Genomic DNA, 26,211 nt, shown 5'->3' on the forward strand with positions numbered 1-26,211 from the left:
TTCAGTGTGAAATTATTAATTGTGATACTTTTAGTGCACTAGTTTTTCAGTAATAATAAGCAGAAAATGTCATGAATGCACAACAGATTGTTTGCTGTAAACAGTAGTACAACTTTCTTTGTTGTCCTTTTATCTTCATGAGGTTATCTCAGTCAGCAGTTCATCTCAACTTTAACTCCTCCATGCACGAGAAGGGGATCCCTTCACCCCCAGACACTCGTCAATTTTCCCATAGGAGCTTCTCCATCAGTGACTTGACACCAGCTGGAAAACTCAAGGAGCATGTTTCTTAATTGTTCTTTCTTTCCTGCCAAGTATGTTTCCCGGGAGTAGGACTCATTCTTCAGTGCCATAAGACTGATTTATTTGCCCGTTTGCATCAGAAATACTTAGACTTTCATTTTCTACCCCTATTTTCATTCATTGGGAAATGCCTACCAGTCCATTTGTTGTGTCCTGTAGCTGAGAGAGAAGTTAACCAGGCAGAGTAAATATATTGAAGTCCATAACTTATCTTTCCCTGTTCACGATCTGGAAAATGGTTCTTTTGTATAGAGCTGAATTCAGCCACTCAAGGCCTGTTGATAGAAAGGCCCTGCAACAGGCATTAGAAGGCAAGAAACAAAAAAAATGATAAATAAGACATTAAATGTGTTGTCTTCCTCTCTTTAAAACTCTCAAAATGAAATAGGCAAAATGATGCCACCTTCCTCCCTTAAGTACCATTCAGCCTAGTCTCCATTCTATCTCACGATGACTTTAACAGCCTCATTGTAGTCTTTTTATGATGACTTAGTGAACAGCCTCATTGTAGTCTTCTTATGATGACTTAGTGCCATTCAACCTACACTCCATTCTGTCACACGATGGCTTTAACAGCCTCATTGTAGTCTTCTTCTGATGACTTAGTGTCATTCAGCCTAGTCTCCATTCTGTCACACGATGGCTTTAACAGCCTCATTGTAGTCTTCTTTTGATGACTTAGTGCAATTCAAACTAGTCTCCATTCTATCCCATGATGGCTTTAACAGCCTCATTGTAGTCTTCTTATGATGACTTAGTGCCATTCAACCTAGTCTCCATTATATCACACGATGGCTTTAACAGCCTCATTGTAATCTTCTTATGATGACAGTGCCATTCAGCCTAGTCTCCATTCTATCAACAGCCTCATTGTAGTCTTCGATATAATGGAACTAGGTTGAATGGCACACTTCTTCTCATTGTAGTCATCTTATGATGACTTAGTGCCATTCAGCCTAGTCTCCATTCTATCCCACGATGACTTTTTAGTCTTCTTATGATGACTTAGTGCCATTCAACCTAGTCTCCATTCTATCCCACGATGGCTTTAACAGCCTCATTGTAGTCTTCTTATGATGACTTAGTGCCATTCAACCTAGTCTCCATTCTATCCCACGATGGCTTTAACAGCCTCATTGTAGTCTTCTTATGATGACTTAGTACCTAGTCTCCATTCTATCCCACGATGGCTTTAACAGCCTCATTGTAGTCTTCTTATGATGACTTAGTGCCATTCAACCTAGTCTCCATTCTATCCCACGATGGCTTTAACAGCTTCATTGTAGTTTTCTTATGATGACTTAGTGCCATTCAACCTAGTCTCCATTCTATCCAACGATGGCTTTAACAGCCTCATTGCAGTCTTCTTATGATGACTTTAACATGTTTGCCATGACCTTTCCTGTCTTCTCTTCATTCCCTGCCAGTGGAAGATGTGTGTGCTGAGCAGCTGTCACTCTTTGGCTTTACAGAGACTCCACCTGACCGATAAATATTTCGACTGTTGAAATCCATGGTGGTTCATCAGCAGGACTCCAGATAAACAGCTGTGAAACTGAGAAATGTCCTTCTGTTCACTTGTTGCAGTATTCTTAACCCGAGGGATCTTCCACCTGAAGATGACCAGTCAGCCAGCATACAGAAGTCTTATACTACTGTAGGCTATGTGAGATGTGTCTTGTAATCTGCAGTCAGACGTAGGCCATAAAAGCTACATACGCACGTACCATCCTCAGAACTTTTCTGCTACCGGTCAGAATGCCATTCCAACCATTGGTCTGTTCATGTCATTGATTGCAACTTCAGCATTTGGTAGATTAGTGCCCCGCTGGGAATATTTTCTCTTTGCTACTGTTTTGGTTATGTCATCCAAGAAGGGCAAGTGCCAGTGTGGAAGACAACTTCCACATAAGGACAGCTATTCACAGTCTCTTTTTTGTTTAGGGCCTAGCCATGACCACAAGTCCTGTAGAATTTGCCAGTCCTTCTTATCCAAGACCCTTAGAAGCAGGCTCTTTTCTCTTGCTGTTTGTTTAGTGAACCAATGGCTTAAGTTGTTGGCTAAACATATGGAAGGTGCCTCGGGGTCCGATGCGGAGACGGTGAAGCACAAGACCAAGAAGCCTCAGCCTGCAGCTTTCGCTGCACCTCCACCGTCAGACATTTCTCCTGAGGTGCTTGTCAAACCGGAGGCATGTCCAACTTCAGGCATGGATTCACAGGCCAAGCCCAGTTCTGAGGCCACCTTGACTTCAGTCATGAGCACATTTTTAGAGGTAGAACAGATGTCTAGTCAGGATGTCGTGGGGGACCCAAGGCTGGAAAGTATGGCAGGTCCTAGGGAGTGCCACAAACTCATGTAAGAGAAGAGATTGAGTCAGAATGCAGGCTTTCGTCAGGTCCTTCAGTGTTGCATAGCCTAGGATTGTTTCTCCTGCAAAGAAAAAACAAAAAAACTAAGCATTTGTCCCCTGCCAGAGAAGTCCCTACAGATTGTCAGGCCTTTTCTCAAAGCTTGTTTCAGGCCCTTATGACACTCAAGCTGCCTTCTTCTCAGCCTGCTCCTACAACTACTCCCCAACCTTCTCAGAAAATCAAATTAAAGGCAGCAATGCAAATGGTGTTGAACCTGTGTATGAACTACCTAATATAGTGGACCCCTCCTATTAATAAAATTACATAGTGTATGTAAAGACTAAATGTTCCACAAAATGAAAATAATTATAAACAAATTTATATATATATAATTAATTTACAAAAACCATAATTCATTTTGAACAGTAATATATATATATATCTCACATTACAATATGTATGTATACTACAAATTATCTTGATATGTAATTTATAATGTTTATTTTGTATTTATTATTTTTTACTTAAGTATTTATTGTAAGTTATAATTAATTTAGTTAATTTATAATTATTAAAAACCATTTAATGTTGATGTGTGTATCCCAGCGTTACTTAAACAAATTTGTAATGCAAGGTAATTGCAATAAATACATGTATATATAACTGGGAAAAATGTAAAGTATATTGATATACAAAAGTTGACTGTGCTAATTCCGTGCAATACAAAAATATATACAAAGTATTATGTAAAAATTCTTTATATTAAAAAACTGCTATGTTGTTTAAAATATTAAAATATATATATTATGCTTTAAACTATATTAAACGTACAAATGGGGATAGAAAACAATAAATAGAGACATAATTATGTACATGTATGTAAAATTAAATATAAATAAATAATTAATTATAATATATACAAATAAATATATACATATAAATGTAAATGTAAATGTATGTACACAATGATATGTGTATGAAATCAACATACAATTTGTAATTCACTAATGTGTTCACCCTATTACAAGTAAATATATTGTATATAAAAATCTATCAATAAAAAACATATTGAATTAATAACAGAGTCCCAAATATATGTTGGTATATACCAATAGCTAACATCTAAACAACTAAACCTTATAAATAAAACACATATAATGGACCACATAAGTGCTGTACAAAATAGTCCAGCCATATGGTAAAATTCCAAAACTATGTTAATGACCCTTAATATTGTTCAACCATAAAATAGGCTTAATACTAATACATGCGTTAAGTCCAGGATGTTGGTTAGCGTTAAGTAATATCTGCATCCTCAATTCTGACAAATCCAAGTTATATTTAGTTGTCTTGCCTTGTAAATCCAAATTCTGGTGTATCACACCAAAAAATCTAAAAAAATGATTTTCATATTGATTTATGTGTCTGGCAAGAGCATTAGTTAATTTATTGTTTTTTATGTCCAGTAGGTGTTCTTTAACCCTATCCCTAAGATGTCTACTAGTTTTGCCAACATAAAACCCTTCACACTGTTGACAAACAGCAATGTAAACAACATTTGTTGTGTAACAATTTATATGCTGACTAATTCTGATATTATAATTGTTAACAGTCACAGCTGTATCAATATTGATCAAATGCTTACACGTTGAACACCTACCGCATTTTTTGACACACATTTTATTGGTTAATAGGCTCATTAAGTATAATTGTGCACAATATTTAAGAGATTCAGATGTAGTACGTGGTGTTCTGATGAAGTTCGTATAACGGACGAAACCTAGGTCGACGTTTTTATTTGTATGTGGTTTTATTCAATAAATTTATTTGGAGCGTTTATGGGCCTTGGAGTTATTTGGATGGTGGCAGCATTTCCATTATATTACAGCTGTTCCACGTCGGTTGTGGTGCCTTTTTCCTACGTTTCAGTTTTTGCAGTATTGGTTCTTGGTTTACTAGTGAAGTCCCTACAGATTGTCAGGCCTTTTCTCAAAGCTTGTTTCAGGCCTTTATGACCTTTCCTGTCTTCTCTTCCTTCCTGCCAGTGGAAGATGACAGAGACTCCACCTGACCGATAAATATTTCGACTGTTGAAATCCATGGTGGTTCATCAGCAGGACTCCAGATAAACAGCTGTGAAACTGAGAAATGTCCTTCTGTTCACTTGTTGCAGTATTCTGGGATCTTCCACCTGAAGATGACTCCATCAGCCAGCATACAGAAGTCTTATACTACTGTAGGCTATGTGAGATGTGTCTTGTAATCTGCAGTCAATAAAAGCTACATATGCCATCCTCAGAACTTTACGGTCAGAATGCCATTCCAACCATTGGTCTGTTCATGTCATTGATTGCAACTTCAGCATTTGGTCTGGGAATATTTTCTCTTGCTACTGTTTTGGTTATGTCATCCAAGGTGGAAGACAACTTCCACATAAGGATAGCTATTCACAGTCTCTTTTTGTTTATGACCACAAGTCCTGTAGAATTTGCCAGTCCTTCTTATCCAAGACCCTTAGAAGCAGGCTCTTTTCTCTTGCTGTTTGTTTAGTGAACCAATGGCTTAAGTTGTTGGCTAAACATATGGAAGGTGCTGCAAATTGGCTCCATGAGACGGTGAAGCACAAGACCAAGAAGCCTCAGCCTGCTGCACCTCCACCATCAGACATTTCTCCTGAGGTGCTTGTCAAACCGGAGGCATGTCCAACTTCAGGCATGGATTCACAGGCCAATCCCAGTTCTGAGGCCACCTTGACTTCAGTCATGAGCACATTTTTAGAGGTAGAACAGATGTCTGGTCAGGATGTCGCGGGGGACCCAAGGCTGGAAAGTATGGCAGGTCCTAGGGGGTGCCGCAAACTCAAGTAAGAGAAGAGATTGAGTCAGAATGCAGGCTTTCGTCAGGTCCTTCAGTGTTGCATAGCCTAGGATTGTTTCTCCTGCAAAGAAAAAACAAAAAAACTAAGCATTTGTCCCCTGCCAGAGAAGTCCCTACAGATTGTCAGGCCTTTTCTCAAAGCTTGTTTCAGGCCCTTATGACACTCAAGCTGCCTTCTTCTCAGCCTGCTCCTACAACTACTCCCCAACCTTCTCAGAAAAGAATTAAGGACAGTGACTCATCTGATAACTTTTCCTGTGATGAACAGGAATCTTTGGATTATTCATTACAAATTCCCTCTCCACAGGAATATGTTTCAGTCAGTAGGTGCTGATTTCCGTGTTGAGGAGATATCTTTTGGTGAAGCTCTTCTGAAAGTGGGAGAACACTTGAAGTGGGACACCTCCCAAATTTCTGATGTCCAAAAAAAAAACTGTCAGCTTCTACAAGTTGATGCTCCTAGCCCCTCTGCAGTTCCACCAGTACATCCTGCATTTCTGGATGCCTTTCACAATGCTTCCCAGACCCCAGACTCTCAGGTCCTGATCTCCAAGAAGCCAGGCAGCTTCTACAAGGTCCGCGAGGATTGTAAATTCTTCCTTAGGTGTCCTGCTGCAGACCCAGCAGCCATTTCTGTAGCTACAGATAAACCATCTGGGATGCTTCCTTGTACCACCCTTCTCCCATCAGACAAAGAGAGTAAAATCCTTAGAGACTGGGGAAAAAGGCCTGCACTTCAGCCACCTTGGCTTTCAGGGCCATGCATTGTCAGACACGTATGACTAAGTACTCCTTAGAGGTTTTGTGTCAGGCATCTAGTACCATTACAGATCTTCTAGATTTAGAAGGAAAAGCCTTGGCTCTGTTTGTCCTGAGAGTTTCCTCCCAAGTAGCAAGACATTCCATTAAATGCAGCTGTAATGCTGCAGCTTGTGCCAGGGCAGCTGCTAATCTCAGAAGATTTTCCTGGGTTAGGTTGTAGCCCCTCCAGGATGACTTCAAATCTAAACTAATGGACGCACCATTAGATAATTCAGCCTTATTTTGTCAGGCAGCAGCTTCTCCATTTAAATATTTACAGGAAAGAAACTAGAAGCTCAAGGAGTTGAAACCCACTGTGGTTTCTCCTGTGCCCAAGTTTCAAGGAATTTCTCATCTGAACCTGTTTTCATCCATAGCCACACGCAGCACTCCTCCAGTAAGTCTTCCAGAGGGGGACAAGAGACAGCAGAAGCCTAAGGGTTCACAGGCACCCTCACAACAAAGGAAGTCTTTTCCTGACAGAGCAGGGAGTCTGTGACTACCCTGCAGATGTCTCCCTCTCCCCTCTTTCACTTCGGCTTTCAGACGCTCACAGGGTCTGGGAAGGCATCACCCAAAACACCTGGGTTCTTTCCATAATCAAAAAAGGATACTTCATGGTTAGGCACTCCACCACCCCTTCAACTTGGGCAAATTCACATTTCAGGGAGTTTGGTCTCCGTCCCAAAAAACAGAACACATCAACATCAGGAAAATGTGAGCATTGTTACTACCTCTACAAGCATTTCACCTTCTTCTTTGCCCAGGCCCTCTCCAACTGTTCACAGACAACATGACAGTCCTCTGGTATGTGAACAAGCAGGGGGGGACCAAATCCTGTCTTCTCTGCAGGTTGGCACTTCTGGTATGGGAATTTCTTGCCCAATACCACATGACCATTCGGGCAGTGTACATTCCCTCCAACTGGAATCTCGTGGCAGACTCCCTGAGCAGGTCCCTGACACAGGCCCATGAATGGATGCTTCACAGGGATGTGTTCCTGGACATAGTCCACCAGTGGGGTATTCCTCAAATAGATGTATTTGCCTCCCCCATGAACAGACAGCTTCCAAAATTAGAGTCCCAAGTCCACTGGTTTGGAAGGTAGACGCCCTCTCCTTTTCTTGGAAGGGGATGTTTCTGTATGCATTTCTTCCCCTTCCTCTAATATCAAAGGTCCTGTTCAAGATTAAAAATCTTGCTGGTGACTCCCTTTTGGCCAAGACAGCACTAGTTCTCCCTCCTTCTGCATTTAGCCAAGGGCCAACACCACAAGTTACCCCCACAGAGTGGACCTTCTCATTAGAACAAAGGATGGTCTGATACATCCACACCTGTGAATGCTACAGCTGACGCAGTGGATGATAGGATTCTAATCCCCTTTAGACACCTATTTTCAAAAGACATGCTCAGGGTTTTGCAGGAGGCTAGAAAACCCAGTACTAGATAATCTTACTTTTCCAAGTGGAAAAGATTTTCAGTCTGGTGTCTCTCTAAGAACCAAGACCTAATGACAATGGGAATCCCATTGGTTCTGTCTTATTTGTGTGAATTGCTCTCTGCTGGCTTGGCTTATTCTTCTGTCACAGTACATATATCAGCTATTTTGCTTGTCTGCCTCTATCTCCCCATCTAGCTTCCATATTTGAGGTGAAACAAATCCTTAAGGGTGTCCTTCACATTAGGTCCCCCAGGAAACCTATTCCTCCTCCATAGCACCTTAAATTTGTTCTAGAAGAATTGACCCTGGCCCCTTGTGAGCCCGCCTCTTCGGCCTCCCTCAAACATTGATCTTGGAAAACTGTTTTACTAGTGCTGACTTCAGCCAGAAGGGTGTTGGAGCTACAGACCCTTATGGCAGTACCCCCTTTCTTGGTCTTTCATAAGGACAGGGTATCCTTGAGAACAAATCCTTCCTTTATGCCAAAAGTGGTTAAAGAGCTATCCCTTTACCAGTCCATTCAGTTACCCACCTTCTTACTTTCTCCCCAAAACCACAGTGTAAAGGTAATGCACATGAACCTATATCACATCAGTCACCCTTCTAGACACGGGTCCAGGTAAGTAAATGTCATGGGAAGAAATAGCCAGAAAATTGTTATGGCTAGGCTTGTATAGGCCCCTACATAGGCTATAGGCTAGTACCAACCTATGAACCTATATCCTTAGATGTACATAGACTACTTAGATTTTATCTGGGCAAGACTAAATCTATCAGGAAATCTGATCAGCTGTTTGTGAACTTTCACCTCAGGGCTCTGGGTTTACCCATTTCCAAGCAGTCTTTTTCTTCTTGGATTTCTAAGCCTGTTTCCCTTTGTTACACACTCCATGGAAAGAGCCTATCTTCACCTGTGAAGCCCCATTTTACCAGAGCTGTGACCTCCTCTAAGGCATTTATCCAACAATCCGTGTATGGCAGAATGACATATCTCCCCAACTACCTGTCTCCATAGGGGTTCCCCAAGGATCCATCCTTGGACCCCTACTCTTCTATGTTTTCACCAATAATCTAGCCTCTGCCAACAAACATGGCACACACATACAATACGCAGATGACTCAACCATCATCTGCTCAGCCCAGTCCCTACCCAAACTGCAAAAAGTCACACAGGAAGCCTTTTCCTCTGTTGAAACTTGGTTATCCGATGCCCAATTAATACTCAACCCAAACAAAGCTAAACTACTCATCTTCCAACCCACCAAACATACTCAAAACAACTCTCACTTTAACATCACAGCAAAAGACAACACCACTATATACCCAACTGAACACACCAAATTACTAGGAGTGGAACTAGACAGTAAACTAAAATTTGACATTCACATATCCTTGACCATAAAAAAAGTCCACAAAAAACTAGGAGCACTATAAAAAAATAAGCAAATTCTCACCAAAGCAGCAAAGATTTCAATAGCAAATTCCCACCTTATCTCCACCCTACTTTATGCCTGTCCAATATATACCAACCTAAGGCAGTGCGATCTAAACAAGCTAGAGACCTGCTACAACAAAATTGCCAAATTCGCCACAGGGGCATCCTACCGTAGTCACCACTGTCTCTCACTTGCTGAACTGGGCTGGCTTGAACTCCTGTACCTCCTTCAATGGTATCAACTCTCACTCGCCCACAAACTAGTAAATCATCCACTAAATGTCCCATCCCTCCAGAATCTACTCCAACCCTATTGCACCACCAGACCACTAGGATCCAGCAACAAAAATCACTTGCAGATCACTAAAGCCAATAACTCTGCTGGTGAAGCACTATTCTCTTGCACCATAGCCAAATTATGGAACTCCCTCCCACCCACAATTACCTCCATACCATCATGCACCCACTTCAAAACTTTACTAAAAGTGCACCTAAAAACATGCTGGCTATGCCCTTGCAACTCCCACTCTAATATCACCCTCCCCATCCAACCACTACCTTTCTTTCCACTCCACTAACTACTTTGATTATAGCAAGCTCAGATGCTCATAAGCCAGTACTTATTATACAGCAGGAACTTCTTCTTGTAACATTTGTTAATGTCTGTTATGTACTTCACAGATAAAGATTCTAGTTGTCTACTGATGTACTATGTTCTTCATCTGTATAGATGTAAGTAATTGCTATGTAAATTGTTAATTGCTATGTAATCTAATGTAACTACTGTCTGTTTTTAACTGTGGAGCTTTTCTCCCTGGGCCTCTGCTGAAAATGGACCTACGTCCAGTCGGACACTCCCGGTCAACAAATATAAATAAATAAATACATTTTTCAAGGGGCTTAGATAAGAGTGTCATCCTTGAAGCAGCCACCTGGTCTTCTTTTCATACCTTTACCAAACATTGCAAACTGGATGGCATTTCCAGATCCAGAGCCAGATTTGCTAAAGCCATTTTACATGGCTTCATTGAGAGCTTCTCTGCTTCTTCCTGCTCCCTTCCTTCTTGAGTTCTGGCACTCTCCCTCAGGTTAAGAATACTGCAGCAAGTGAATAGAAGGACATAGAATAATTGTGTAAAGTCTTACCATAACCATAGATGTCCTTCTTGTCTCTTGCAGTATTACTATCCCTCTCTCCTTCCCCCTGGCCTTGCTTCTTCTTGGATGATTCTTACCCTACTTCCTTAGGCTGGCATTCCTCCTGGGGCATTTAGTTCTGAGGGTGGTACATGCTTATGTTGCTTTTATGGCATACATCTGACTGCAGCCTATGTGCAACATCCCACATACCCTGTAGTAGTATAAGACTTTTGTATACTGTCCGACGTCGGGTCACCTTTAGGCTGAAGATCCCTCTGGTTAAGAATAGTGCAGCACTGAAGAGAAGGACATATATGTTTATGGTAAGATTTTACACAACTATTCTTTCTGTACTGGAAGTTCTCTACACCAAGGCACCAGCTTCTGTTTAGATCCCATGTCCTCTTTTTTTCACAGCATTTGATTTTGGCATCCCTACTGCATCCGTTTATTTGGGAGGACATACAGGAGATACAGAAGCAGGTAGAAAAGTCTTCTAGAATTGAGCTGTCTGCTAAATCTCCTTTATGTAAGTTTCCTTCCTGGGTTTTCATGATTCCCTAGGAAGATATGAAAAACAATAAGTTCTGGAGGAATGTTACATGAACAAACATCTCTGGTTGAGTTTATAGTTGAATCTAGAACCAAAGCTGTACGAAAAAAAGATAATTACTAGGGCTTATAAAACAATGCACAATAACTGTAACAATCAGAAGAGCATAGATGACTGAAAAGGCAGTATATGAAGAAACAAGGGGGAGCATTTTTATGGCTCCCAAATATGCAACAAAATCAAGAAGGCTTAGCATTTTTGCACTGAAGTGTTTATAGGTATTTTTGTGGGAGGACTGCATTTGGCCTAAATGATCTTTGTTTGACATCTGTTTAGCTGACTGCATTTATTTATTAATTTAATTTTGTTTGATATTTGTTTACTGGGGTAGTCTGACTGGGCACAGCCCCATTTTCAGCAGGGGTCTGGGGGAAAAGCCCCAATAGATTTAAGTAACAAAAGACATAGTTTGTAATCTTATTCAGTAATAGCAATTTTCAGCAGAGGTCTGGGGGGAACGCCCCAATAGATATAAGTAACAAAAGACATAGTTTGTAATCTTATCCAGTAATAGCATAATGAAATAACAGAATTTATACACAATACATATACAAAGTTATACATAACCTGGATGTCAGCCAGGAGTTAGACAAAAGTGAATGCAAGTCAACCAGGAGTTAGACAAGAGCAGAGCCAAGAATTGACTAAATGGGACTTTAGAAGTATGTTGAACTGTGAGAGATTGGCAAGTCATGGAGATTCGATTAGAGTAGAGAGCATCTCCATAGTGATTGTTAGCTTTTGTGACTTGTAATCGGAGTTTGCCAGATAGAGGCTGAGTAGATTAGAAGTAGAGTACACTGTGTCAGTCTGGTATATTTTGCCATGGGCCATTATATTGGGATAAGAACAGGGTAATTAACCTTAACCAAAGCCAATTAGTTTGGCAAAAAGGCAGCAGATGGATTCCAGGATGGTGGGTTGTTGACAACATGGCAGTTTTATTATTCTTAACAAGCCTAGTTTTTTTTATTAATTGCTTCTCTTCAGATTGAAGGAGGGGAGGAGAGGCAAAAAGTAGACAGTAGATGAGTCCTGGCAATGCATGTCTTGTCTTTAGGAGTCAGTGAGGTAGGTAATTAAATTGTAAAGTGAACCTAGTTTAGTATGAACTTTTTTTATGGTAAAGACAAGTATTTGTCAAATCTCATGTTATTATCGATTGTAACTCTGAGTAGCTTAGTGTGTGATACAGGTTTAATCTTGGAATTGTTAGAAGTATAACTCTGAAAAGGGAAATGCAGATCTGAAGTTTTATTGCTTGAAAAAGTTGTAAGGTTGGTTTTGCTGAGATTCAAAATTAACAGAGTCAGAGAGCCAAGATTCTACTGCTGTGAAGGAAAGTTGGGTTATTTCTAAAAGTTTAGAGAGTTGAAGGGGCAAATTAAAATAAAATTGTTTTTATTTTTACTGTGAATATTGCATGCACCAAGGTTATTCCTTCATGCATAAGTGGTAGCGTGTCAGTGTTCGTTTTGTCACCATTTAGCGATCAGTGTTTGGAAAGCCGACATGGGTTAGTCATTTAGAGAATTTTTCCACAGATAGACAGCAATTGCTGGAAGTGCGATGGAAAGGAGAGGGATACCTAGGAGCATGTGTTTTGAGAATGTACCGAATTAATAGATTTTAGAAATTCTCTACATGTAGTTTGTCAGAAATTTTGGGGGAGAAAATTATTTTAACCAGGGAAATTAACCTTTTGAGTTGCGAAATAGAACCTGAATTGCCTAGACACAGTAAGACCTTACTAAGTTTAATGATACTGGCTGCCAAAAAAGTAATTACTATGAAATGGAAATTATAAACTAAACCAACTGCAACAGAATTACTGAATGCTGTAAAGGGGATAAAAGAACTGCAGGTGGGATCTTTAGAAAAGGAAAGGGGTAAACTGTCTAGAAATAAATAGAATGTGTGGGAACAGTGCGCAGGGAATAATGACTAGCAGGAGTGATGTACCAGGGGAGGCTGGATTTGATTGATCTATGTAATGTTACACTGAGTAATTATTAAGACACAAACCATAGGGGAGGTCCTTTTATGTCTTTCTTGACTGCCTGCACCTCCCAGAGCTTGCTGCTTGAGTTATCCCTTAAATGCTTACACGTGTGAAACAAGCTCTTACACACAAGGTGTGCTGAAAAAGTACCTCCCTCTCTGTAAACCAGACACAAAATATTTACTTCTTAGGGTTGTTGCCCCCCCATGCATGTTACCCCTCTGCTGTTTTGGATGTTTCCTACGCATTTCTAGTATGCTAGGACTCTGAAGCTTTTCAGTGGTCTGCCTTTAGCAATTACTCCGCAAAGTGGATCAGATCATCTTCCTTCTTCACCATAAGACTAAATTTGTCAGCTCCTGGTTATAAGCATGGGTATCCAACAATGACATACAAGAAAGGAAAGGTCTTTTCATGATCAGACTGAACAAAATATTACCCCTCATCAGTTTACAAAAAATAAACAAATTTGGTAGGCAAATATTTTAAATGACTTTGAAAGGGACAGAAAATAGTCCCAACTCTGTGGTGCAGGAAAAGAGAAGGGATATAACCACTTCAGAACCATGCAAACTGCAAACCCTTCCCACTCTTCTGCCTTAGTGTCCATGGCTTTTTGGTCACATGCTGATGGAAGAACCTGTGAAAAAGTCTGAGACACCAGATCTAGCCAAAGAAACAAGTTTAGAATTAGATGCTAAGAATGTAGATGTAAGGAGGAAAGGATGGGGTATAACATGGCTACCCTCTCTGCCAGATGGGAGAGGCGATTTCACTTAAATCAGAAGTAGCTGGGGAGCTGGCAAGTAGACAGAAAACAAGATCACTTGGGCAAATGTATTTTATTTAGTATTTTAGACTATTGTGTAACATACCTCTTTGGATGCTGACAAACCAAAAAAAAACTGCAGCAGGAAAAAATGGGGTGTCTCCTCTTACTCAAGAAGGAGGAGCAGGAAAAGCCAGATAAACTTTCACTTCAAACTGGTAATTCGCCATCTTACAACCACGCTTCAGTATCTAACCTAAAACAACTGAACATACAAAGCTTTTAGTATGTTCTGGCAGAATAAAAATCTCAACACAGGCCATAAACCGCATAATCTGATAGTTTCCACTTCCTAATTAAGGAGAAGTCAGTCATTACATCTGACATGGAAGTGAGTAGAAGAATAAAGTTCTTCTGAGAGATGCCCAGTTGTACGACTTTGGGTTGAGTTTTTTTTTTTTTTTTTTTTTTATCAAGACAAAGAACTTAATTTGTCCATTTGCTGATGTAGTGTTTTGCTACCTTGGTATCCATTTGACAATAGATGACCACTGCTTTTAGAAGGAAGCTGAAGTCCTGAAGACTAAGGACAACTCTAAGGTCACAGGCTGATGTTGAAATTCTTCTGTATTGAAGATCAAGAGTTCTTAAGTCATCAAGTCCTCCAAAAGGACTCCTCTCCTATTTAGGGAGGTACAAATCTCAGCAACTGAGACACTGGGTTGTGAACACAAGCAGCAACTGAGGAGAGGATTCCTGGTGACAACCAAAGTGCATCCCACATCACCAAGAGAAGAAGGATGACAGGGAGATCTACGGAGTCAGTGGTTTGGGACTGTTGCTCCCTTAAGGACTTCTGAATCCTGTACGTAGGGAGACAAGCCAGAGACGCACCTACAGCTGCCACTACCACGTGGGTTAGGGCATTGAGGATTTCCAGAACTGGGACCCTTACCAACTCGGTCTGTATTCTGAAAACACTAATTCTCTTCTTTACAGAGGACAACTATTTACTGGGTTAGATCAAACAGCAGATTAATAAATGGGATCTTCTGGAACAGAACTGCTAGGGACTTTTACAGATACCCCTAAATGGTACCACATACATAAAACTCCCATGAAATTTAATTTGAGGGCTTCTGGAACTCAGTCATCTAGCTAAGGTAACACTTCTTTCTCTCATTCCTCTAGAAGGCAGCCATGACTGTTAAGCATCTTTTACATGTGGTACTAATAACAACTCACCTGGCAGTGCTTTAAAACTAGAAAGTGTCTTGTCCCACTGTAAATGCAAAGAAGTGTGTGTACACAAGATATATGAGAATGTGTAGATACATCCCACCCTGAACACAAGGAAGAGTGTGTGCGCACAGGATAAAGGAGAATCTTTAGATACACATTCTGTAGATATAGGATGCGGAGAAGACCATGCAGTTAATAACATCCTACACTTTTTTTTTTTACTCCATATATGGATTAACATCCTTCAAATGCAAGGTAGGAGTGGAGGCCTTCCAGGTATCTTCAGATCAGAAGGAAATGACAGAAGCCTTAATACTCTGAGCCTGAAAGCCCTCCTGTGGCAACCTTAGTTGATTGAAAAGAAGCCTCTACTCTGTGACCATCACAGGAGGATACCCTATGTCTATAGGAAACAATGTGAACTTAAATGTGTACTCCTGATAGAAAAACTGCAAGACCCACTGGCTCTGGTTGATAATTCCCCTCTCTGACATTAATCCCACAATGGTAATCTTAAAAAGTATGAAAAGAACGACAAAAAAAAAAAAAAAAAGCCATGGAAAGCTTCTTTTTATAAAGTGGGGAGGGCAGGACCATACTTTCCAGACTGGAGAGGACAAATAACCCTATCAAGATGCTCTCAGTAAAAAAAAAAAAAGTTATGACCCTTCTTCTAACAGGCATTGGCAGAGGAGTGACCTTACCTGGAGTGGTACAGCATATGTACTAACATTGTAATCCCTGCCTGGTGTTTCAGCTCAGAGGACTGACCTTACCTGGAGTGGTACAGCATATGTACTAACATTGTAATCCCTGCCTGGTGTTGTTTCAGCTCAGAGGACTGACCTTACCTGGAGTGGTACAGCATATGTACTAACATTGTAATCCCTGCCTGGTGTTGTTTCAGCTCAGAGGACTGACCTTACCTGGACTGGTACAGCATGTGTACTAACATTGTAATCCCTGCCTGGTGTTGTTTCAGCTCAGAGGACTGACCTTACCTGGACTGGTACAGCATGTGTACTAACATTGTAATCTCTGCCTAGTGTTTCAGCTCAGGGGACTGACCTTACCTGGACTGGTACAGCATGTGTACTAACATTGTAATCTCTGCCTAGTGTTTCAGCTCAGGGGACTGACCTTACCTGGACTGGTACAGCATATGTACTAACATTGTAATCCCTGCCTGGTGTTGTTTCAGCTCAGAGGACTGACCTTACCTGGACTGGTACAGCATGTGTACTAACATTGTAATCCTTGTCTAGTGTTTCAGCTCAGGGGACTGACCTTACCTGGAGTGGTACAGCATGTGTACTAACATTGTAATCCCTGCCTGGTGTTGTTTCAGCTCAGAGGACTGACCTTACCTGGACTGGTACAGCATATGTACTAACATTGTAATCCCTGCCTGGTGTTGTTTCAGCTCAGAGGACTGACCTTACCTGGACTGGTACAGCATATGTACTAACATTGTAATCCCTGCCTGGTGTTGTTTCAGCTCAGAGGACTGACCTTACCTGGAGTGGTACAGCATGTGTACTAACATTATAATCCCTGCCTGGTGTTGTTTCAGCTCAGAGGACTGACCTTACCTGGACTGGTACAGCATATGTACTAACATTGTAATCCCTGCCTGGTGTTGTTTCAGCTCAGAGGACTGACCTTACCTGGAGTGGTACAGCATGTGTACTAACATTGTAATCTCTGCCTAGTGTTTCAGCTCAGGGGACTAACCTTACCTGGAGTGGTACAGCATGTGTACTAACATTGTAATCCCTGCCTGGTGTTGTTTCAGCTCAGGGGATTGACCTTACCTGGAGTCGTGCAGTATATGTACTAACATTGTAATCCCTGCCTAGTGTTTCAGCTCAGGGGACTGACCTTACCTGGCATGGTACAGCATGTGTACTAACATTGTAATCCCTGCCTGGTGTTGTTTCAGCTCAGGGGACTGACCTTACCTGGAGTGGTACAGCATGTGTACTAACATTGTAATCCCTGCCTGGTGTTGTTTCAGCTCAGGGGATTGACCTTACCTGGAGTCGTGCAGTATATGTACTAACATTGTAATCCCTGCCTAGTGTTTCAGCTCAGGGGACTGACCTTACCTGGAGTCGTGCAGTATATGTACTAACATTGTAATCCCTGCCTGGTGTTGTTTCAGCTCAGAGGACTGACCTTACCTGGAGTGGTACAGCATGTGTACTAACATTGTAATCCCTGCCTGGTGTTGTTTCAGCTCAGAGGACTGACCTTACCTGGACTGGTACAGCATGTGTACTAACATTGTAATCCCTGCCTGGTGTTGTTTCAGCTCAGGGGATTGACCTTACCTGGAGTCGTGCAGTATATGTACTAACATTGTAATCCCTGCCTAGTGTTTCAGCTCAGGGGACTGACCTTACCTGGCATGGTACAGCATGTGTACTAACATTGTAATCCCTGCCTGGTGTTGTTTCAGCTCAGGGGATTGACCTTACCTGGAGTGGTACAGCATGTGTACTAACATTATAATCCCTGCCTGGTGTTGTTTCAGCTCAGAAGACTGACCTTACCTGGAGTGGTACAGCATATGTATTAACACTGTAATCTTTACCTGGTGTTGTTTCAGCTACCTGGCGTGGTACATCATGTGTACTGACATTGTAATCCCTACCTGGTGTTGTTTCAGCTCAGAGGACTGACTTTACCTGGAGTGTAACAGCATATGTACTGACGTTATAATCCCTGCCTTGTGTTGTTTCAGCTCAGAGGACTGAGTTTACCTGGAGTGGTGCAGCATATGTACTAACATTGTAATCCCTGGCTGGTGTTGTTTCAGCTCACAGGACTGACCTTACATGGAGTGGTGCAGCATGTGTACTAACATTGTAATCCCTGCCTGGTGTTGTTCAGCTCAGTCAGGGTAACCTCCTTAACAGAACAATGCCCATTAGAGGCATTTAACTAATCTTTAAGCTTCACCAGGAAGGGAAATACTGTCGCCCAATCTTGCCCTTTCATTACCAACAGCAGCTATCCTAATATACACATCCATCAGGTCAAATACCATCTGCAGGGCCAAGCTCCTGGTTATAACAAGGGTATCCAACAACCACATATGCTTGTCCCTGGGTATCCCTAGTTTCAGAGGAATCTAAGATGGATAGTGGATCCTATCTGTTAAATACATAGGAGGAAAATCTTGCCATATGCCTGACAAATTTATTCTTAGGATGCAACTAAAAAGGCCATGAGGTGAATTAACAGGATGAGTGTCTGAGGAGTCAGCTTGCTGAGAGAGGACTAGTTAAAGGTTTTGCCTGTTCACTTCTCTTGAGAGTTTGAGTAAGGAAAGAGATACCTGGTTAGGCCTGCAGCCCGAATAGAGAATGGGGCACTATTTCTTTTGTTGTTGATTAGGGAACACATTGGAAGATCATCTGCAGCACTAGCCACATTATTGGACGTCAGGTATAGGTGGGCAGCACAATGGCGCAGCAGATAGTGTTGTTGCCTCACAGCAAGGGGTTCCCTGGATTGATTTTCGGCTGGGGTGCTTTCTGTGTGGAGTTTGCATGTCCTCCCTGTGTTCATGTGGGTTTCCTCTGGGTGCACTGGTTTTCTTCCACATTCCAAAGACATGCAGTAGGTAGATTGGACACTGTAAATTGGCCATAGGTCTGACCGTGTGTGCAAGTGTGTGGTATGGATGAACTACTGTGGCAGGACTAGCCACCCAGAGGTGTAAACCTTGGCTGTAGATTGTCACTGTTGAGGTGACATCTCAATCCCTTATGCAAAAATGGGAAAAAGAGGTTGTGGATGGATGAATGAATATCAGGTATAGGTGCAGGATTGATGCAGTCAGAATAAAAAAAAAAATCCAAACCACCCGAGGATGACTGCTCAACTGCTTACCATTGCTTAGCTTGAGTCTGGCTGATAATCTGGCTATGAACAGCCAGTAGAGTGAGTCAAGTGAGTCGGATGAGGAAGGGGCTAGACGGCTGGGGTGGTGAGAGCCAAAAAATGTACTAAAAAAGTAATTTCTTGAGTCATTATTCATCTTAAGCTCCCTGTTTCAGCCTTCCAGTAAAGTGGGATCTTAACTTCGATTTAGAATTTTTTACTGTTCACCCCTTTTGATTTGTGGTCTCCCAGAGATGAAATTCCTTAACTTTAAGCTCTTTTCTTAGTAGTGGTTACCTTAACCAGAAGCTATGAGCTGTGGGTACTTCTGGCGTGTGAAGACTATTTCCTCAGTGTCTAACAAGGATAACGTTTTTCTTCTTGTAAATCTGCATTATGGCCAAAGTAATTTAGAGTTTTCTCTTAAACTGTTCATTTGGCTGTCTACTTTTCATTTTGGTGTAAACAGGTAAAGCTCTCATGGATTGTCTTGGATTTTGGGAGAACTTTTTAACTTTACCCTGTGCAGCATCTTTATAGCAAACAAAATGGGTCCCCAGTACCCCCAGAGTATGCAAGGAAGACATACTAAGCAGACCATGTCTGTTTGTGTTTGCCCTATTGTGTTTCATTTTCCTCCTAATAAAGAAGCAGATCTTTATTGGAACATATGGAACTGCATTCCACTTTGGAGCACTGCAGCTCGTGACACTTGTTTTATAGTTGCCTCTAATTGCCATTTGTTTCACTCCTCTCACCTTTACTGAATATCAGGTTAGATGGCCAGATAAAGGTTATTGCAGAATTTGGCAGCTTTGTCTGGGTATCTTTTAATCCATTATGACCACCCATTCACATGCACCCAAGGAGACTGTTAGTTTTTTTTTTTTTTACCTTTCTGTTGCTCCCGGGCTACTTTTCATGTCTGCATGTAAAAGAAATGATGAGAAGTTAGTGTTACACTTGTTAAATGTATTTCATTAGCACAGACCTCATACACAAGTGAAAACTCCTTACTTAGGAGCCAGGCACCTGTTGAGTGCCGATTGGTTGAGCGGCCCCCTTACTTGGTTTGAGGTGCTGAAGTTTAACTGCGTGGCTGAGACACCCTAGAAGATCTAGTGTTATAGGGTCTATATCAGAACATCGAAGTTTTAAAACTTCAAATGTTCTAATATCAACCCATTTTGAGCGAACGCTAAAAATAACGAAGCTGCAGAACACCAAATTCTTTCCTAGGGAAAGAATTTGGTTGGCCGGTTCTATGACTTCGCTATTTTCAGCTCTGTGGTGGAAATTTACGGGTTGGGTTGAGGTAAGTGTGCGATTGTGTGGTTGTTAGGCTTAGGGCGCGGGTTAGGTGAATTAGGGCGCAGGTTAGGTGAATTAGGGTTAGGGGCGGGTTAAGTGAGTTAGGGTTAGGGCCCGGGTTAGGTGAGTGTGTGATAGTGATGGACCTTAGGGTTAGGGTTTGGGTTAAGGTATGTGGATGTATAATGTATGTACAGTTTAGTGTAGGGTTAGTTGTAGGATTATAAGTGTATGTGTGTGGATTGATATTTTTTAGGTGTGCTTGTGTTGTGTGTATGTGTTTCGGAATAGCAAATTATTTTCCCAAGGAAAAAATTCACTGTTCTGAATGTTCGATATTATGTGGTTTAGATATTTTAGGTTCGATGAAATAGTGTTCGCTATTTTCATCTTTCAATAGTGTGATATAAACGCAGTGTTATAGCAGGTGGCTGTGGTATAAGTGATGGAGGTATTTTTCTTGTCTGCTGTCTGTGCTGAAAATGTCTTTTTTGTTTTTCTTTTTCTTCCATTATAGGGAGAAGCACATGAATGATGACGATTCGCACTCCTCTTCTGCCGAGACTGTGCAGGGCCCTGGAACTTCCCTCCCCTCATGCTCGTCTGGTCCAGGTCTGACATCTCCACCTTACACAGCCACTCCGGTTGACCACGATTACGTCAAACGTAAAAAAAAACGCCAGCAGGCGACACCGGACGGTACAGTCCCTGTTCTAAATACTGCCAATGCAGGGAGGTGTGCTGTTAATCACAGGGGTGTTATAATTGGGCAATTTCAATCCATAATCTTTGAGCTACACTCCTGTTGAGGGGTGATGGGGCAGGTGTAAAATAAGCAATATGGCTGCTAGTCCTTTTCAGAGTTAATTTTGCATGCTGCTTTTGTTATTTATAGCCAGAGTTTATGGGGTACTTCATTGTTTTCAATGTCATAGGGAAGTTCTGATCGAGATTAGGTAACCACAGCTTTCTTATTTTCAGCAGTACTAGCCACAGATGGTAGACTTGTTCACTGATCATGTATATTTCATAGGCTACTGTGTGTTGTTTTTGTAAGACACTTACTTTGAGGGTCTTTCTGCAGTGGGTGGAACCTGAGTATGTCCTGCTTGTGTCTCACAGCTCTTTAATTCTTCCCATTCTCTTTGCGTCCAAAGGGTTATTAGAGACCGTTAATGATGCCCCATAGGTCATTTCAGGCAAAACCAAGGCCCAGTGACCATACAGTAGGTAAAAGCCAGTATTCATGGACAGTATGTAACAAAAAATACCAACATTAAAGTTCTGCACAGATTCATCCTTATATATACAACTGATTGTATTTATCGGTTTATATTGCGCTAAAATTACCAAAAAAGTAAAAAAAAAATAGATAACTTTAACTGTCATAGCAACTGTACATGGTGTACACAAATGGAAGTTTTATTCAGTGATGGCATAACTTCACAGGCTACTGTGTGCTGTTTTTATAAACTATTTAAACTCCTAATGAATACAGGGAAATTAAATATATTATCTTTCATTAATAGTTTTACAGATAGCGTTAGATACTTCCAAAATCCTTTCTGACACTATAATAAAGACTCACTGGATTTTTGTCTGTTATAATAGGTCCTTTCATGTGATGCAGTACTATTTTTATAAACAATTTGTTTGAAATATTAAGAAAACTATAGAACTGTTGCGTCTTTTATAAATACACATAGGTACATAAATGTTTTCATTAGTTTTATAAATACACTTACGTACACGAATGTTTTCGTTACTTTGCATCACACATTCAGAGTATCAGTGTCGGTTGTCTCTGCCATTATATGTCCTTTAAAGCAGTTCATTATTTTGTAGTTTCCTTAACTTTTCAATTAAAATATGGAAATTTAGTAAATAGCACAGTAGGATGTATCACATCAGGGCCTCTTCCAGGTGGATTATCTGTTTGATTCATTCCATTCCCCAGTCACACTTCGACTTTTTTTTTCTTGCAACTTCTCATGCTCTGAGATATGCATGTCCATTGTGGCACATACTGTGACATCACTTGTGGACTGTGCGAGGACATCGTCCCTGTGTTTGCTGTTTCCCTTTTGCTGCTATCATAGTTCATATCTCAGTCTCTTGTGTACTTCACTGAAAAATTCCCACATTTGATGTCTTAAAGCAAATAAATCTTCGCCATTTCCTGTGGCCCAAGAATTGAGCAAAGAACCCCCTCCCTCAAATGTTATTGTCATTATTAAGTGGGAGATGAGCATTCATGAAAGCACTGCCGTAGGTTCCGGTTGTTCAACTCAGCCTGTAGTGGCCATCGGAGGTAGAACCTCCTGATTGACCTCGATGTGTCTGTCGGAGGTAGAACCTCCTGATTGACCTTGGTGCGTTTGTCTGAGGTAGAACCTCCTGATTGACCTCGGTGCATCCATTGAAGGTAGAACCTCCTGATTGACCTCGGTGCATCTGTTGAAGGTAGAACCCCTGATTGACCTCGGTGCGTCTGTCGAAGGTAGAACCTCCTGATTGACTTTGGTGCGTCTGTTGAAGGTAGATCCTCCTGATTGACCTCTGTGTGTCCGTCAGAGGTAGAACTTCCTGATTGACCTCAGTGCCAGAGGAAGGATGACAGCAGCTGATAGCTGGTCACACAGGGACAGGCAGGAAGTCAATAGTTAGTAGTCAGAGATTATTCTGTAGTCTCTTGAGTTGTTGGGCTCCTGTTAGCTGCATTTTTAGATGACAACAGTTTATGGAAGAAGTTCTCCTTTGTTTCACAGCTTTGCAGGTCCAGTCAACAGTGTAGGTGCCACCCATCCTATATTGATAACTGGAGTTTGATTCCAAATGGAGAGGTGATGGCCTTGGGTTGGGGATACTTGAGACAAAGGACTGATTGTGAACTTTGTTATGCAGTACACGTTGCACTTTAATTTTAGGAGAAGAGCATCCATTGGGAAGGTAGGACATTTTTCCTTCTCTGTTTCTACTTGCACTTGACAACCATCAGTTGTCCACTGTTAAATTCCCAGGGGCCATCCTACAGGCACAAGGTTGTCATTAATGCCCCACAGTAGCCTCATGGTGTACGTACCCACAACACTGTCCCATTGGCACAAGTTAGTTTCTGTGCTTACACCTGATTTTCAGGTACAGTGAATGCTGTTTGGTAGGAGCATACATCTTGGCACTCTGCTCTCTTCTATCTCGACACTAGATTACTACCTGGTGTTAGTATTGCAGTGGAACAGGTTGTGTCCCTGTTCCTCAAGATGGGAAACCCTGTATCTTCCAGCCAACTCCACTCTTTCTGGCAGGCTTCTTCAGCACCCATGCTCCTAGACAACCCCATGTCATTAGGATCTGCACAGTGGAGTTGGGAGTTTTTTGTATGGCATTTTTCTCTGTATCTTTTTATCCATGTGCATGACAGTCATCAAGCCTCTCCCAGCTGGACTACTGCCTGTTCATTCCCCCAAGGTGGAGATTATCCATCACATCCATGGGAGTGACTACTATCAGGAGAGGCAGTCATTTAGGCAGCCATGAGGGTCACTTGTATCCTTGTCGATATTCAGCCAGTGAAGATGTTTTCTGACTTTCTAACCACTGTACTGAGCAGGAGGACATGTAACCTACATCACTACAGGGAACCACACCACCTTCCCCCTCTGCAAGTTCATGTCGCTGTGCATGTATTCAGTGAAAGCTAATCCCCCGGGGATTTGGTGCACAACAGATCCACCTCCTGTCTGGCATGTCTCTTTCCTTCCTCCAAAGAAACACTTCACCTCTACCCTACTCCTCAGTAGGGGTATCCCCATCCTCACCTCCACCCTGCTCCTCAGTAGGGGTATCACCATCCTCGCCTCCACCCTGCTCCTCAGTAGGGGCAACCCCCATCCTAACCTCTACCATACTCCTCAGTAGGGGTACCCCCATCCTTCCCTGCCTGTAACATCAGGCACCCAAGCTGCTAATTGAAATTGGGCTATATGGGCCGTAGTCTCAGGCACTTGTAGGGCATTTTGGCCAGAAGTCCACCTTGATGTATATTTCTAGTTTCTGCAGCTCATTTTGGAGTTTTGGGAAACAATTCTTGTATTTCTAACCAGGTGTTCCACACATCCGTGAAGTATGATGTGATATATAAGTAAGCACTCCCAGTTTATTATGTGGTGTTCTTTGTTTGCAGTGGGCACATTATTTCTGCCCTTTACACCCCTTATGTTTGATGCCTCAACTGCAGTAGTAAGGGAGCAGCACTTCCTGTAAGTAAACATTAGATTTGTGATTTCATGCCTTTAACAGTGTATTTGTTTACAGGTGCAAGTCACTGTTCAGTTTAGGGGTGAGGTGCTGTGGAGGTCTTGGATGCATGCATGTTCTTTTAACTCTGTTGCAGGAATGTAGCCTGGGGGCAGGACTGTCCCCTACTATGGGAACACAAGAGTTGAAGAAGCTCGATGAAGCACGGTACTAGAGATGTTCCATCGACTGCAGAGGGCTCTGTCAAAGATCTTGCATACAGTGTTTAGTTAGGCGTTGACCTTTACCCCCACCAGTTATGTAGTGAGTGTCAGTAGAAAACTGGATGTGTACGTGGAGACATATGTGCTTGTTTTTCACCGTAGGTTACATTACCTCAGGTGTTTCATTACAGCATGGATACATCCATTATTGCAGAGTGGTTATGGTCCGTCTAGACAGCTGCATGTTTTCTAGCTGACTTGCTTTTTGAGACTGTGCTTGGAACAGGGTGTGTACAGAGTGGAGTCTATTTCACAAGACCATTGCTTTCATTGTTTCCATTGTACTGCAAGCTAATCGGTGATTTTTAAAATGACAGGAAGAAATATTCAGAAGTAGAATTTTGTTAATGACTAGGTATGGCTGGCCATAGAAAAAGTAGCATAATATTTACCTACTGAGAGCAGATGAATTTTGAGTTTTTTTTCCCTAAAAAAATTTCTTTTTTTCTGTGTCAGAGGATTAAGAATGTATTCCTGGTAAACACAAAAAAAAAAGATTCAAGTTATCATTTATATGACACAAGAAATGCGGTCTAGGCTTTTTGCACAAAACACCATTAGTGTGCTAAACATTATACATTAGTCATTCTCCACAAGAGGGCGACAAAGTACAGACTGAAAAGGAAGGACTTTAGACTAATGGCAGCAAATTCTGGTAGAATTTTAATGATTAGGTAACTTGTGATTGAAACCAAGCACTAGGGAGTGGGCTGCCCAGAACCTGTTATTCTTGCTCAGTAATTAAGAAGCATTAGGTATCAAAGGCCCTCATTAGGTCAGAAATTGAGTATAATACCCCATTTGGTATGTACCTCTCCAAATACCTGCACCAACTGGAAAGGCCACAGAAATATATCACAAAGAGAGTCCATGGCCTCCAACACTTGTCCTGTGTGGACAGGCTCAAATCACTATCACTCTACTCTGTGTCTCGCCTACAAGGCAATCTTGGACCCTGCCTTACTTGAGATTCTCCATATCCCTAAAGTCTTAACTCCTCATGCATATCCTGCTCAAAAGGCCTAAATCTAATATGTGACATCAACAAAACCTGCTGAAGAGACAGGTTTGTGTCCCAGAGGCTGCTCCATCTTTGGAATAGACTTCCCATACATGTCAGAGTACCTCGCTGACCATCTTCAAGCGCAACCTTAATGAGTGGATGGGTAACCACAAATTTGTCCCAGGGGTTCTACCTGTGTCCCTCACTGACAGGGGCAGCAGGTGTTGACTGAGGTCTCTTTTTTTGGGGATAAACCCTGGCTAGGCTTGTAAGGGCCCCAGGGCCATTAGCCTAGTAACCTCCTATGACCCTGTGGAAGCATAATGAAGAGTACGGAAACGAGGCTTCCTTTAGGCTGCTGCATATGTGCTACACATTCCAGGCATACTGCTTTGGTATGAGGGAGGGCTTCTTTATTTTATTTTATTTATTCATGTTTGTTTTCTGGGGCAGAGCACTGATCTCTTTGGACCTTTTTCAGAAGCAGCCTCTGACTAGTGCCTGGTTA

The 26,211-nt window shown here is 41.7% G+C and overlaps 1 protein-coding gene across 4 annotated transcripts in view; it reads left to right on the top strand.

Annotated features, from left to right (window-relative positions):
* Window positions 1–26,211, top strand: part of CABIN1 (calcineurin binding protein 1) — a 4,301,447-nt gene that overhangs the window by 2,318,880 nt on the left and 1,956,356 nt on the right. For 3 of the 4 annotated variants that reach the window (XM_044068841.1, XM_044068840.1, XM_044068839.1), the window contains one exon: window positions 20,698–20,879. In XM_044068841.1, coding sequence (XP_043924776.1) covers window positions 20,698–20,879 — 182 coding nt within the window. The remainder of the gene's footprint in view (window positions 1–20,697; window positions 20,880–26,211) is intronic. The other variant, XM_044068843.1, reaches the window with a different exon arrangement.

Source organism: Protopterus annectens, chromosome 4.part0, assembly GCF_019279795.1.
Source record: "Protopterus annectens isolate FY-2018-M chromosome 4.part0, PAN1.0, whole genome shotgun sequence".
NCBI classification, from domain to species: domain Eukaryota; kingdom Metazoa; phylum Chordata; order Ceratodontiformes; family Protopteridae; genus Protopterus; species Protopterus annectens.